Here is a 16,141-nt window from a genome sequence, read left to right on the forward strand (position 1 = left end):
CCAGATGCTTCAGAGGAAGGTGTAAGAACCCTGAAATAGCGTATGTGGGACATGAGCCACCCACATAAAGTCTCATCCTGCTTTCTAATAGTAAAAGAACAGCTTAAGCCCTGGAGCATGAAGTTTAATATCCCTTCCAAAAATGTTATCAATTTCGTTATGATACCTGGATATTCTTGATACCCATATAAATGTTCAATCCTTCTTTGAATTTTGCTAAGTTCCTGGTCTTAATGATTTCCTCTGGCAATGACTTTCACAGGCTAATTAGGTATTGTGTGAAAAGCATTTCCTTTGATCAATTTTTAATTCACCTTCAAAGCCTAACTCCGAACAGTCATTCTAATCACATTGGGCAATATCATTCTCTCATACGTGAGTGAGGAGCCTCATGATGCTGTGGGAAAGAGGTTCTGGATTCTCAGTCCTGAACCAGATTCTTCTAAGACAGATCTATTGAGAACTGCTGTGGCAGCAGCACCAGACCACGTGCAAGACCACAGGACCCATAAAGGTGGGAGAGGTTAAGGGGCTGGCATAAACAATGGTGGGTGAAAAGACTGGCTCCCAAAGCACTAAAAGACAAATGGAAACGGATGTTTCCCCTGAAGAGGCAGTAAGGCCTCCTACAAGAGCCAAGCACACCAAGGATGGCTACTCGAGTCTATCCCCAACTGGGGTATAATAGCTCTCAACTGAAACCCTTTTCCAAATCCACCTAGAGGACTCAGGAGACACATGGGTGGTGAGACGAAGGCAGCTGGGAGACTAAGGAAGATACTCACCAGCTGGTGAGTATCTTGGAACTTTTGTCTTATTGCTATTTGATTAACTTTGAGGGACAAGAAAGGAGCACTTTTGGTGCTGGGAACTTGTCATTGATTTTGGTATGAATCTGGATTGCTTGCTGTGTTCTGAAATCTAGGCAAGGTTGCTGACTATAAAGGTGAGATTGCCCTGCCGCTGGGTGTTAGCATCTGTTTCTAGCAGGGCTCTTTGAAGTGAGAGCAGTGCAGTTTTTGATCAGCTAGGCCCGTGAATAGAGGCGGCTGAGTGAGAGGGGTTGAGTCACCCACTCCAGCTGTGTGTGGGGCCTGGGTTTTCAAAAGCACACAAACTCACAATGGCTGGTAAGACAAATGGCTGGTAAGATAAAGGGAGTTACCTAGCTGAGTTCGTCAGAGTAGGAAGGCAGCGAGGTGAGGTGGTGTGTTGATTTTTTTTCCTTTCCCTAACTTGCAGCTGCTCTACAAAGAAGAACCTGCCATGGGACGAGAACCGCATGTCATCAACAACACTAGCTCTTCCTCTGCCTGCACTTGTGGGGCTCTTGCCGGACACAAATCCTCACCCTGGAGGCTTCCACACAGACCCTGGTCTTGACTTGCTGGGAATGCAGCCTATGTGTCCCTACCAACAAAAGCCAGGCGGGTGAACCACTGGCGTGAGAGGTGTCTGTAGGAGCCCCCCCTCAGGAAGCAGGTAAGATTGCTACAGGATGAAGTGGTTAATTTGCATAGCATGCGGGAGCACGATGACTTCAGTGAAGGGACACACATGGAAACATCTGGGATGGAGGATGCTAGCTGACTACAGGTGACTACAGCAGCACCAGAGGAGGAAGGAGAACCAGCTGCTCTACCTGGGGGACTTTAACTACCCAGATATCTGTTGGAAAAATATGCCGTCAAATTTTTGTTTCAGAAAGAAAAGGAAATAACCAGGGGCACAGCCATTTTAAATTTGATTCCGACCAACAGGGAGGAATTGGAAGCGAATTTGAAGGTGGAAGGCAATTTGGGTGAAAACAACAAGGAGTCTGGTGGCACCTTAAAGACTAACAGATTTATTTGGGCATAAGCTTTCGTGGGTAAAAACCTCACTTCTTCAGATGCATAGAGTGAAAGTTACAGATGCAAGCATTATATACTGACACATGGAGAGCAGGGAGTTACTTTGCAAGTGGAGAACCAGTGTTGACAGGGCCAATTCAATCAGGGTGGATGTAGTCCACTCCCAATAATGGATGAGGAGGTGTCAATTCCAGGAGAGGAAAAGCTGCTTCTGTAATGAGCCAGACACTCCCAGTCCCTATTCAAGCCCAGATTAATGGTGTTAAATTTGCAAATGAATTTTAGTTCTGCTGTTTCTCTTTGAAGTCTGTTTCTGAAATTTTTTTGTTCAATGATAGTGACTTTTAAATCTGTAATAGAATGACCAGGGAGATTGAAGTGTTCACTCCTCCTGACAGTTGAAATGACAGACTGGACCTCTACATAGAGTGCTTCCGCAGACATGCACAGGCTGAAATTGTGGACAAACAACATCACTTGTCCCATAACCTCAGCCGTACAGAACGCGATGCCATCCACAGCCTCAGAAACAACTCTGACATTATCATCAAAGGGGCTGACAAAGGAGGTGCTGTAGTCATAATCAACAGATCGGATTATGAACAGGAGGCTGCCAAGCAACTCTCCAAGACCACATTCTACAGGCCACTATCCTCTGATCCCACTGAGGAATACCAAAAGAAACTATACCATCTGCTCAAGAAATTCCCAGCTACAGCACGGGAACAAATCTACATGGATACACCCCCAGAACCCCAGCCAGGGGTATTCTATCTGCTACCCAAGATCCATAAACCCGGAAACCCTGGACGCCCCATCATCTCAGGCATTGGCACTCTGACAGCAGGATTATCTGGCTATTTGGACTCTCTCCTCAGACCCTATGCTACCAGCACTCCCAGCTATCTTTGAGACACCACCGACTTCCTGAGGAAACTACAATGCATTGGTGGTCTTCCTGAAAACACCATCCTGGCCATCATGGATGTAGAAGCACTTTACACCAATATTCCACATGAAGATGGACTACAAGCTGTCAGGAACAGTATCCCTGATGAGGCCACAGCAAGCCTGGTGGCTGAGCTTTGTGACTTTGTCCTCACCCACAACCACTTCAGATTTGGGGACAATTTATACCTTCAAGTCAGTGGCTCTGCTATGGGAACCCGCATGGCCCCACAGTATGCCAACATTTTTATGGCTGACTTAGAACAACGCTTCCTCAGCTCTTGTCTCCTAGAGCCCCTCCTCTATTTGCGCTACATTGATGACATCTTCATCATATGGACCCACGGAAAGGAGGCCCTTGAAGAATGCCATCTGGACTTCAACAATTTCCACCCCACCATCAACCTCAGCCTGGACCAGTCCACACAAGAGATCCACTTCCTGGACACTACAGTGCAAATAAGTGATGGTCACATAAACACCACCCTATACCGGAAACCTACTGACTGCTATACGTACCTACATGCCTCCAGCTTCCATCCAAGACACATCACACGATCCATTGTCTACAGCCAAGCCCTAAGATACAACCGAATTTGCTCCAACCCCTCAGACAGAGACAAACACCTACAAGATCTTTATCAAGCATTCATAAAACTACAGTACCCACCTGGGGAAGTGAGGAAACAGATTGACAGAGCAAGACGGGTACCCAGAAATCACCTACTACAGGACAGGCCCAACAAGGACAATAACAGAACACCACTGGCCATCACATACCAGTTTAGCCCCCAGCTAAAACCTCTCCAGCGCATTATCCACGATCTACAACCTATCCTGGAAAATGATCCTTCACTCTCACAGACCTTGGGAGGCAGGCCAGTCCTCACTTACAGACAACCCCCCAACCTGAAGCAAATACTCACCAGCAACTACATACCACACCACAGAAACACCAACGCAGGAACCAATCCCTGTAGCAAACCTTGTTGCCTGCTCTGTCCCCATATCTACTCTGGCGACACCATCAGAGGACCCAACCACATCAGTCACACCATCAAGGGCTCATTCACCTGCACATTTATTGAACATTTATTGAACATTCTTGGGTGCATTTCATCAGGGCCTGGTAACTTGAAGACATCTAACTTGTCTAAGTAATTTTTAAATTTTTCCTATTTTAGCCTCTGATCCTACCTCATTTTCACTGACTTTCACTATGTTAGACGTTCAGTCGCTACTAACCTTTTTGGTGAAAACCAAAACAAAGAAGTCATTTAGCACCTCTGTCATTTCCACATTTTCTGTTATTGTTTTCCTCCCATCACTGAGTAATGGGCTTACCCTGTCCTTGGTCTTCCTCTTGCTTCTAATGTATCTGTAGAATATTTTCTTGTTACCATTTGTGTCTTTAGCTAGTTTAATCTCATTTTGTGTCTTGGCCTTTCTAATTTTGTCCTTACATACTTGTGTTATTTGTGTACAGTCATCCTTTGTTATTTGACCTAATTTCCATTTTTTGTAGGACTCTTTTTTGAGTTTCAGATCATTGAAAATCTCCTGCTTAAGCCAGGGTGGTCTCTTGCCATACTTCCTATCTTTCCCACGCAGTGGGATAGTTTGCTCCTGAGTCCTTAATAATGTGTCTTTGAAAAACTGCTAACTCTCTTGAACTGTTTTTACCTTTAGACTTTCCCTGAGGTTGCTTTCTTGAAATCCATTATCTTTATTGTACTGTTTTCCCTCTTACCATTCCTTAGAATTGTGAACTCTTATTTCATGATCACTTTCACCTAAGCTGCCTTTGCCACTTTCAAATTCTCAGCCAGTTCCTCTCTATTTGTCAAAATCAAATCTAGAACAGCCTCTCCCCTAGTAGCTTTCTCCACCTTCTGAAATAAAAATTGTCTCCAATACATACCAAGAACTTGTTGGATAATCTGTGCCCTGCTGTGTTATTTTCCCAACACATGTCTGGGTAGTTGAAGTCCCCCATCACCACCAAGTACTGTGCTCTGGATGATTTTGTTAGTTGTTTTAAAAAAGTGTCATCCACCTCTTCTTCCTGGTTAGGTGGTCTGTGGTAAACCCTACCATGACATCACCCTTGTTTTTTAACCCTTTTATCCTTACCCAGAGATTTTCAAGCAGTCTGTCTCTTATTTCCAGGTCAACCTCAGTACAAATGTATATATTTTTAATATATAAGGCAACATTTCCTCCCTTTTCCCCTTGCCTGTCCTTCATGAGCAAGCTGTACCCTTCATACCAATATTCCAGCCATGTGTATTGTCCCACCAATTCGCTGTGATGCCAGCTATGTCATAGATGTGTTTATTAACTAGCATTTCTAGTTCTTCCTGCTTATTCCCCATATATCTTGCATTAGTATACAGACACCTAAGATATTGACTTGATTCCCACCCCCCCATGTTCTCTCTGGTCTCCTCTCCCTTATCCCGGCTATAACAGCCCATGCCTGACACCCCCCCCCCAATTCCGACCCTTCTCCCAGGTCTCCATCTGTTCGACTTACCTGTGGGCTTTTGTCACCTGCCCCCACCAAACCTAGTCCTCCACACTAGGTTAGCCAGTTTGTATCCAAATACAATAACCACGAACAATAGATCAAGTTGTTACAAATGCAAGAAAACCACACAGAGAAACTGTATTAGTCCAAATAAAATGGCCTACAGATATAAGTCAAGGACAGTGGTGAGATCCTACTTAGTAAACAAGAAATGTGGGAACAAAGTTACCTCTCCGAAGTTTGACCTTATTTCAACCACCAATTAAATCCATTTCCATAAGGAGGCTAAAATATGCCACCCACTTTTACTCATTTTTTGAGCTACTTAAAAAGTCTTTTTTAAAAAAAGAGTCATCTTCTCCTGGCTCATCCCCTGCCCTTCCAGCACTGCAGCTCACCTCGACTTATCTAATGGACTTTCTTTCTGATAGGTAGGCCAGCTGGCCTTGCCCTTGGTTGAGGAACTTTGTTTTCACCTGTGAATGCTAAAAGTCATCACATGATTGTGACACGTAGTCCTCAGTCACCAGTGTGAAGACCTAATTAGCAGCGCTGCAGGGGCAAGTAAGTTCCGGTATTGTATTCCCTTCCCTTCTTGTGTTATTTTCTACCCCACTATTTCTTGCCTCCTATCCTATCTCCCTCTCTTGGCTTTTTATTGAATCCTGAAATCAACTATACTGCATTCATCCAAACTTGCCTTGTCGAAGAAGAAAGGATCCAACCAGACCAGATGACAGCCCTAACAGACAGTAACTAACCAGGTCCAAGCAGCAGGTGTCATGGACGACTTGCCAGCCAAAGCACCCACTCAAAACTAACCAGCAGTGACACAAAAACATCAACAAAGGCCATATTTCAACCAGTTTTTCTATCCTCTCTCTCTTCACCTTGTGTCTACTTGTTTGTTAAGAACAGGATAAGTGCATGCCCTTCACATCAGAAGATAATAAAATTAACCTTTTCATTGTCATCAAAGAAAGGTTCTTCTGAAAATATGAGACACTGATACTTTGACTCCAAAAGCAGAGACTCTGATAAGCTCTAAGTTTGTTTTGCATAATCACGCCACCACAGTTTCAACATAAATGCTTGTTTTAATTTCTTGTTCTTTCTTGTGTTTAATCAACAAACTTTCATTCTGAATGAATGCTTCTGGGTATTTCCCAAGTAACCAAGGCCTCTGTTTAAAATTATTTAAACCCAAACCTATCTATTACTGTTTAATGTTGGGCAGTGAAACAGTGTATAAAAACCTTAAACTCTTTTAAGTTTTTTAGATCACTATTCGCACAACAGTCTCATGGGAAGAAAATCTAAGGGAAAAAGGAGTTCAGGAGAGCTGGCAGTTTCTCAAGGTGACAATATTAAAGGCATAACTGGAAACTATTCCAATGCGAAGAAAAGATAGGAAGAAGAAGAAAAGGGCAATATGACTCCATCAGGAGCTCGTTAATGATCTGAAAATCTAAAAGGTATCCTACAAAAGGAGGAAACATGGACTAATTGCAAAGGATGGATATAAAAAAATAGCACAAGCATGTAGGGGCAAAATCAGAAAAACTAAGGCACAAACTGAATTACTCCTAGGAAGGGAAATTAAACAGAAGAAGGAGGGTCTTTAATACAGTGGGACCAATAGAAAGGCGTAGGAAAGTGTTGGTTCTCAACTTAGTGGAGAAGGAGAACTAATAACTGATATCAAGAAGGCTGAGATATTTAATGCCTATTTTGCTTCTCTCTTCACTAAAAAGTTTAATGGTGATCAGATACTCAACACAATTAATATTAAAAACAGGTGGGAAGGAAGGCAAACCAAAACAGGGCAAAAACAGGTTAAAGACTATTTAGATAAGTTAGATATATTCAAGTTGGCCGGACCTGAAAAAAATGTATCTAGGGTAGTTAAGAAACTAACTGACCCAATCTTGGAATGTTAGCAATTATCTTTGAGAACTCACGGAGGACAGCGGAGGTCCAAGAGGACTGGAGACGGAGAAACATATAGTATCTATCTATGATCTAAAGAGGATCAAAGAGGATCTGGAAAATTAAAGACCACTCAGCCTAACTTCAATACTCGGAAAGATACTGGGACAAATTATTAAATAATCAACACCCAGGGAATAAAAGAGTTATAAGAATAGCCAGGATGAATTTGTCAAAATCAACAAAAGCAAATCTTCCTAAGTTCCTTCTTTGATAAGGTTAATGACCTAGTAGATAGGGCAGAAGCAGGAAATGTGATGCATCTTTATTTTAGTAAGGTATTTGATGTAGTCCCATGTGACATTCTCATAAGGAAACTAGGGAAATGAGATCTAGATGAAATTACTGAAAGACGGACGTACAATCTCTCTGTACCACACATGTACAACACAAATCTGCACAATTGGTTGAAAGACTTTAATTAAAGAGTAATTATGAATGGCTCACTGGCAAACTGCGAGGGGGCCTCTAGTGGGGTCCCGTAGAAATGAGTCCTGGGTCCAGTGCGATTTAATATTTTCACTAATGGCTTGGATAATGGGGTGGAGAGTATGCTTATACATTTTTCAGATGACACCAAGCTGGGAGAGGTTACAAATACTTTGGAAGACAGGATTAGAATTCAAATGGACCTTGACAAATTCAGAACATAAAAACGGCCATAGTGGGTAAGACCAAAGGTCCATCTAGCCCAGTATCCTGTCTTCCAAGAGTGGCCAATGCCAGGTGCCCCAGAGGGAATGAACAGAACAGGGAATCATCAAGTGATCCATCCCCTGTCGGTCATTCCCAGTTTCTGGCAAACAGAGGCTAGGGACATCATTCCTGCCCATCCTGACTAAAAGCCATTGATGGACCTATCCTCCATGCATTTATCTAGTCCTTTTTTGAACCCTGTTATAGTCTTGGCCTTCACAACATCTTCTGGCAAAGAGTTCCACAGGTTGACCGTGCGTTGTGCAAAGAAATACTTCCTTTTGTTTGTTTTAAACCTGCTGCCTATTAATTTCATTTGGTGACCCCTAGTTCTTGTGCTACGAGAAGGAGTAAATAACACTTCCTTATTTACTTTCTCCATACCAGTCAGGATTTTATAGACCTGTAATAGGTCCTTGCCAGGGCTCGACCCTTCCGGGCAGGAGGGGAGCCACACCGACTCACTACTGTGGGAACAAGCAGTCCGTTAGTCCAGAAGCTCCAGCCCTCTGGTGCAGGGGCGGAGCAAAGCCGACAGCTAGCTCAGGGCTCAGGCCCTCAGGCAGGGGCTGAGCAGACAACCGGGAGTTCGGGGCTCAGGCCCTCTGGTGCAGGGACTGAGCCGACAGCAGTTAGCTCCAGGCTCAGGCCCTCTGGTGCAGGGGCGGAGCCGACAACAGTTAGTTCCAGGCTCAGACCCTCTGGTGCAGGGGCGGAGCCGACAACAGTTAGTTCAAGCCTCAGGCCCTCTGGTGCAGGGGCTGAGCAAGCAAACAGTCAAAGAGCCCAGGCCCTGGATCAGGGCGGGGCACACACAGTTAGAGCTCAGGCCCTTGGTAGCAGGGGCTGAGCAAGCAAACAGGTAAGGTACGCCTAGGCTCCTACAGCCGAGCGTTGGGTGAGGGGGAAGCCTGCCACCCGTGAGCGGGGTGGCAGGGGGGAACGCAGGCCCACCCACTCCACTGCGTTCCAGCCCGGGGCCCTAGCAGCGGTTACTGCCGCTGCTGGTCAGTGGGGTATCCAGACCCCAACACACTGACATTGGCTCACATTCGTTTGCAGCCGGACCGGGGTCGGCTACCCCCGGGCTACTTCCAAGATCCCCCTCAGAGCCTACCTCGTTTGTCACACCGGGCTCGGGCCAGTCCATCTGCATGGGCTCCTCGTGGCCAGGGCTTGGTGGCAGGTCCGGTAGCTCTGCCGGGAAATCCGGCCAACGGCACTCGGGCGGCTCCTCCGGGTAGCAGCAGGGGCGGAGGGGTTCTGGTGCGGTCTCGCCCTCGGTGTTAGTGTGGGGCGGTTCCCAGGGTTCCTCCCAGCGACAGGAGCGGACGGGCTCCGGCGGCTCCTCCTCGTAGCGGGCCCGGGGTAGCTCTGGCCAGTCAGGGCCCTGGCCTCGGAGGTCTCCCAGCCGGGAGCTCCCAGCCGCACGTCTGCTCTCTGTGGTGGCTGGCGGCTGACTGAGCTCTGGTGACCGGCCTTTATACTTCCTGTCCCGCCCCTTGACTTCCGGGGGGCGGGAACAGGCGGCGGTGGCTCCACCCACTCCGGTGCCTGCACGGGGGCTCCCTCTTCTGGGCAGGAGGGGAGCCACACCGACTCACTACAAGACCTCTATCATATCCCTCCTTAGTCACCTCTTTTCCAAGCTGAGAATTCCCAATCTTATTAATCTCTCCTCATACGGAAGCCTAATCATTTTGTTGCCCTTTTCTGAACCTTTTCCAATTCCAATATATCTTTTTTGAGATGGGGTGACCACATCTGCACGCAGTATTCAAGATGTGAGCATACCATGGATTTATATAGAGGCAATATGATATTTTCTGTCTTATTATCTATACCTTTCTTAATGATTCCCAAATTTCAGTTAGCTTTTTTGACTGGCACTGCACATTGAATGGATGTTTTCAGAGAACTATCCAATGACTCCAAGATCTCTTTCTTGACTCCAAGACCTTTTTCTTGAGTGGTAACAGCTAAATTAGACCCCATCATTTTATATGTATAGTGAGGATTATGTTTTCCGATGTGCATTACTTTGCATTTATCAACACTGAATTTCATCTGCCATTTTGTTGCCCATTCACCCAGTTTTGTGAGATACCTTTGTAGCTCTTTGCAGTCTGCTTTGGACTTAAAATTTTGGCACCTCACTGTTTATCCCTTTTTCCAGTTAATTTATGAATATGTTGAATAGGACTGGTCCTAGTACAGACCCCTGGAGGACACCACTATTTACCACTCTCCATTCTGAAAACTTACCATTTATTCCTACCCTTTGTTTCCTATATCTTAACCAGTTACCAATTCATGAGAGGACCTTCCCTCTTATCCCATGACAGCTTACTTTGCTTAAGAGTCTTTGGTGAGGAACCTTGTCAAAGGCTTTCTGAAAATCTAAGTACACTATATCCACTGGATCTCCCTTGTCCACATGCTTGTTGACCCCCTCAAAGAATTCTAATAGATTGACGAGGCACGATTTCCCTTTACAAAAACTATGTTGACTGTTCCCCAACAAATGGTCATCTGTGTGTCTGATAATTCTGTTCTTTAATATAGTCAGGTTTATCAGCCTGTAATTGCTGGGATTAGCTCTGGAGCCCTTTTTAAAAATTGGCATCACATTAGCGATCCTTCAGTTAGTAGTTCTTCAATTTCACGTCTGAGTTCCTTCAGAACTCTTGGGTGAATACCATCTGGTCCTGGTGACTTATTACTGTTACATTTATTAAATTGTTCCAAAACTTTCTCTAATGACACCTCAATCTGTGACAATTACTCAGATTTGTCACCTAAAAAGAATGGCTCAGGTTTTGGAATCTCCCTCACATCCTCAGCCATGAAGACCAATGCAAAGAATTAATTTAGTTTCTCCACAATGGCCTTATCGTCCTTGTGTGCTCCTTTAGCATCTCAATCATCCAGTGGCCCCATTGGTTGTTTAGCAGGCTTCCTGCTTCTGATGTACTTTAAAAAAATTTTTGCTATTACTTTTTGAGTCTTTGGCTAGCTGTTCTCCATATTCTTTTTTGGCCCGCAGAATTATATTTTTACACTTCACTTGCCAGAGTTTAAACTCCTTTCTATTTTCCTCATTCCTCATTCCTAGACTTTAACTTCCATTTTTAAAATTATGCCTTTTTGCCTCTCACTGCTTGTTTTACTTTGTTGTTAGCCATAGTGGCACCTTTTTGGTTCTCTTACTATGTTTTTTAATTTGGGGTATACATTTAAGTTTAGCCTCTATTATGGTGTCTTTAAAAAGTTTACATGTAGCTTGCAGGGATTTCACTTTTGGCACTGTACCTTTTAATATCTGTTTAACTAACTAACTGGAGGATTTTAAGTACAGGCTAGACAAACAGATTGTTTTAGGTCAGTGGTTCTCAATATATTTACCATTGTGGGCCATATACGCAGCTCTCTATGTGTTACGTGGGCCGCATCCACGCAATATATATACTACATTTATGGCCCTGAGGATATCACATAGGTTGCAGCTGTATGCTGATTGGGCCGGGGTTGAGAACCAATGGTCTAGGTTTATTGGTCCTGCCTCAGTGCAGAGAGCTGGACTTGATAACTTCTCAAGGTTCTTTCCTGCCCTAGATTTCTATGATTCTATAAATCTCTCTCCCTCTCCCCCGCCCCACCACACACACACACCCCTTAAATGAGGGGAATCAAGGGAATAAGAAGTTATATCTTCACCTCTGTGCTGTGTCATTGAAGGTCGCAGTTCAGGTGAGGGCAGCACTTCCTCCACAATCCAATGTATCGATAGTGCGGAGGGAACCTGGACAGTGATCATGTTGGGAGTGACGAGATTCTATGTACAATCCAGCCTCTCAGTTCTAACCAACCGGAGAGAAGAGAGCAGTCCCAATTCCCACCTCTCCTCTTCTGCAGACCCTCAAAGAGTGTGACAGAAAAGACAAACTAGCCCAACTACTCAGCTGGAGTATTGTGTCCAGTTCTGGGCACCACATTTTAAAACAGATGTGGAGAAATTGGAAAGGGTCCAGAGAAGAGCAACAAGAATGATTAAAGGTCTTGAGAACATGACCTATGAAGGAAGGCTGAAAGAACTGGGTTTGTTTAGTTTGGAAAAGAGAAGACTGAGAGGGGACATGATAGCAGTTTTCAGGTATTTAAAAGGGTGTCATAAAGAGGAGGGAGAAAACTTGTTCACCTTAGCCTCTAAGGATAGAACAAGAAGCAATGGGTTTAAACTGCAGCAAGGGAGGTCTAGGTTGGACATTAGGAAAAAGTTCCTAACTGTCAGGGTGGTTAAACACTGGAATAAATTGCCTAGTGAGGTTGTGGAATCTCCATCTCTGGAGATATTTAAGAGTAGGTGAGATAAATGTCTATCAGGGATGGTCTAGACAGTATTTGGTCCTGCCATGCGGGCAGGGGACTGGACTCGATGACCTCTTGAGGTCCCTTCCAGTCCTAGAATCTATGAATCTATGAATCAATAGTGTCTGCAAAGATCCCTTTCCTCACAGGGCATATCCACTGTCAGAGGATTTCAAGCCGTCCATGCCAAGAAAGATGAGCTGACAGGATCAGAACCAACCAGCTTCACCTGGAGTCACAGACACATTTTCAGTAGAAGCAGCTTCAACCCCAGTGAATCTGGTGAAATAAACAGTTCCCCTCTCCTCTACCTTGAACTCTACACTGCCCTGCCCCAGATCAAAGGTGTACAAATCAAATTCAAGGGGCTGAATCTCTCTAAAAAAGAAAATAAGAACCTAGAGAACAGCCTGATGGGTTCTGAGCTGGGAGAGTGTCCAGTCGCAGAAAGTTACAGAGATGATTGCTGATCATGACCCCTTTTACTGCCATACATGGCGGGTCTCATTTGTGAGGTCCACGGCTTGTGTTCACAGCTCCACTGACAGTTCTTGGCACACAGCCAGGCATGTGCAGCCCTGACAGCGGGGACCTGTAGAAGCATTATTCAAAAATTATCCTTTGTAAGTTCCTGCTCTTATTGCTCAGGACTCCATTAACCTAGAAACGCAGTGAACTTTTCTTTCTTTTAGTATATGTTCCATTACCTTACTAGACATTGATAGTAGGCAAATGAGATGATAACTAGCCGGTTCATGCTCTCCCCCTTTCTTCATGATCAACACCATCTTTGCGTTTTTCTAATCCTTTGGTATCTTCCCAGTTCTCAATGGATGTTTAAAAAATAATTTCTAGTGTTTGGAAAGTTCATTAGCTAATTCCCTTGACTTGCAGGTGCATGCCATCTGGACCTGCTGGTTTGTGTATGTTCAGTATCCCAAGTATTATCTGACCTACTTCATATCAGCAGCCATACAGTACATACAAAGTCAGCGTTTTCTTCTTAATTAATCAGATGATTTCCTACATCTTTTCTCAACAGAAAGAGATTTAATAAAGCAGTTCAGTAGCTCAGCCATTCTATAATAATCATGAATGCAATCTCTTCGTCATTCATTATTGTGTTTGCTTTCTTGCCAGTACTTCTGCTTGATATACTTATAGGAAGACTTCAGCTTTCCCCGAGGCCCTTTGGCAGCATTAACACTCCTTTTCACAGATGATGCAAGCTCGTATTTGCTTGAACATCTACTTGAAGGTCCATACTCCAGGAAGTCCAGCACTGCATCTCCTTTTGCCGGGACACCCCTGCGCCCTCTGCTCAGAGCAGGCATTTGACCCACTGTGTGGAGTTAACCCTCTCCCACGAGTAAAGCCTATCAGCTCCTCCATTGCTCTAAAGGACTCCGGCGCCACCCGTCTCTCTCTCTCAGGGGGAGGATTTCTCAGGGAGAGAACTAGAGGAAGTTCAGCATGGGGCCTGGCTTTATGCAGAGTATTGAGCTCAGCTCTGCAGGGGTTCTCTGTGTAGGGCTGCACAGATATTGCAAGGAATGGGGATGCCCCAGTGAATCATAGAATATCAGGGTTGGAAGGGACCTCAGGAGGTCATCTAGTCCCCTGCTCAAAGCAGAACCAATCCCCCGACAGATTTTTTTTGCCCCAGATCCCTAAGTGGCCCCCTCAAGGACTGGACTCACAACCCTGGGTTTAGCAGGCCGATGCTCAAACCACTGAGCTATCCCTCCCCCCAGGACTTGGCACATTCCCTGCGTAAGTGAGGCAAGAGCCCTGGGTGAGTGCAACTAGAATGGAGGCTGCTGCAGCAACAGCAGCCCAGCAATGGTGGCCTGAGGTGGGCAGCATTCCTCTCCCCTGCACCGAGTCCAGCTGCAGGGCTTTAGCATGAGCGATTCCCTGTGGGGACTAACTGCCCCAAGCACACAAGAGAGGATGTGGAATTGAAAAACAGAGTTTTGGAGAGACAGTCCAACTTGCTAAATGCCCGACAGTCTGTTTATACTCTTTGGTACAGCAACCAAAACAGCCAGAGTAAACAGTCCACCAAACATACTAACCACAAACAGTGACAGTTTAGGCTGCCACACAGACTGACACAGTCAACCCTTCCCCTATCCCCATGGACAGCACAAACACCCCCACAGCAACCACCCACGCAAGTCCCAGCACCCAAAACCCACAGGGAGTGCCAGACCCCCGTTACAGTAGCTCCATTGGTTTCCCTAGGCAGCACTGGGAAATGAGAACCACGGAAATATCGCAGGACCTGAAGTGAGATAAGAGGGGAAAATAGGGTGAAAGGCCAAACTCACCAACGTCAGACTCTTTGTGGGTTTTGATGATTTCAGCCAGTTCAAAATTTCCTGCAATGATGGCCACCTGAAAAGAGAGGAAGGGAGGAGTGAATGATTCTGAGCTGCACTATTCCCCAGGAAAGACCAGGCCTGCTAGCACAGAGGAAACTGCTATACCACATGGGCTAGCAACAGCCATTTGCTATGGCGCACTGCCACAACCAGCACTCCTCCTGGCTTGGCCCAAAAGTAGTGTACACAGCCAGCACCTTTGAGGTAGCATCCTGGTGCCAACAGCGACCCACATTCCTCCTGCAATGACTCCTACACTCAGAAGGTGGCAGAGAACGCAGAGCTCAGAGGAGGTTGAGTGGTGATGCTTCCACTACTAACTGGGGATTAAATTCGGGGCTTGTAGTTGCTGCTGAAAAATTCTCACGCCTGGAGCTTGTTAGGAAAACATTTACTCTCGGTTATTTACCAGTAACTGAACTCTCTGCAGGACTTGCCTTGGCAAAGCCACAGACCTGTGTTATACTTGTTCCAAGCTGTGCAGACCCTGGAACCATTTCAAAGCAGGTAGCTGTTGGGGGCAGCCTGCTCCAGATAATGGCCATAACACTCTAAACCAAGATTAAATAAAGCTCTGCCCATTAACCAGCTTGTAGTATGGCAAAGATTCTCATAATACTCAAAGGAGCAAGGAAAGAAGAGAGGTTGAATGTCGATCTGAACAGGAAACCCATGCAGAGAATTCTAGTGACTAGTTAGGATCCCTTTTTCTCCTTCAAGGAATTGCTGCTACTCATCCTCACTCCTGGGAAACTAGACACCACTAGCAATCCTCAGGAGGGCTAATATGTGATTAAGTAGACAGCAAGTGAAGGACTAGTCTCCAGAAATGAGCATCCAATTGAGACCGTAGAGGAAAGGTATGAATTGAACTTTATGTAGAGCCGTCTTACACATTCAGACTATTAAAGCATTATAAAGACAAGCTGCCAGAGTTGGTACTGCCCTAGCACAGCGAGTCCTAACATCTGGTACCTGCAACCCTTTCTGGCTGTAATAAGTCTGAACATAAAATGTCATCTGTTTAAATAGCCTTTGGGCCAAAAATCTCTTGCTCGTTAGACTTATCTCCACATGCAACAACCCACTAGGATGATTTGCAAAAAGGCTTAATCCTGCCCATGGGAGTAATTTACAGTCCCCTTTACACAGAGTCAGAGAGCATAAGGCCAGAGGGACCACCAGATCATCCAGTCTGATCTCCTGTACATCACAGGCCACCAACCCCACCCAGCTTCTGCACACTAAACCCTACAGCCAAAATCAGACCAAAGCATCACAGCCCTCAGGAGACGAGACTGTGCCGTGCCACAGGGAGAGAACAGGAGGGACCACAGGGCACCCGTGCCTGAGGCCACTGCAATGGCAGG

General features: G+C 45.4%; 1 protein-coding gene across 1 annotated transcript in view; it reads right to left on the reverse strand.

Annotated features, from left to right (window-relative positions):
- Window positions 1-16,141, reverse strand: part of LOC117873474 (SH3 and multiple ankyrin repeat domains protein 3-like) — a 243,938-nt gene that overhangs the window by 51,084 nt on the left and 176,713 nt on the right. The window contains exon 9 of the mRNA XM_034762904.1: window positions 14,718-14,784. Within this exon, the coding sequence (XP_034618795.1) occupies window positions 14,718-14,784 (67 nt within the window). The remainder of the gene's footprint in view (window positions 1-14,717; window positions 14,785-16,141) is intronic.

Source organism: Trachemys scripta, chromosome 1 (genome assembly GCF_013100865.1).
Source record: "Trachemys scripta elegans isolate TJP31775 chromosome 1, CAS_Tse_1.0, whole genome shotgun sequence".
Lineage (NCBI taxonomy): Eukaryota > Metazoa > Chordata > Testudines > Emydidae > Trachemys > Trachemys scripta.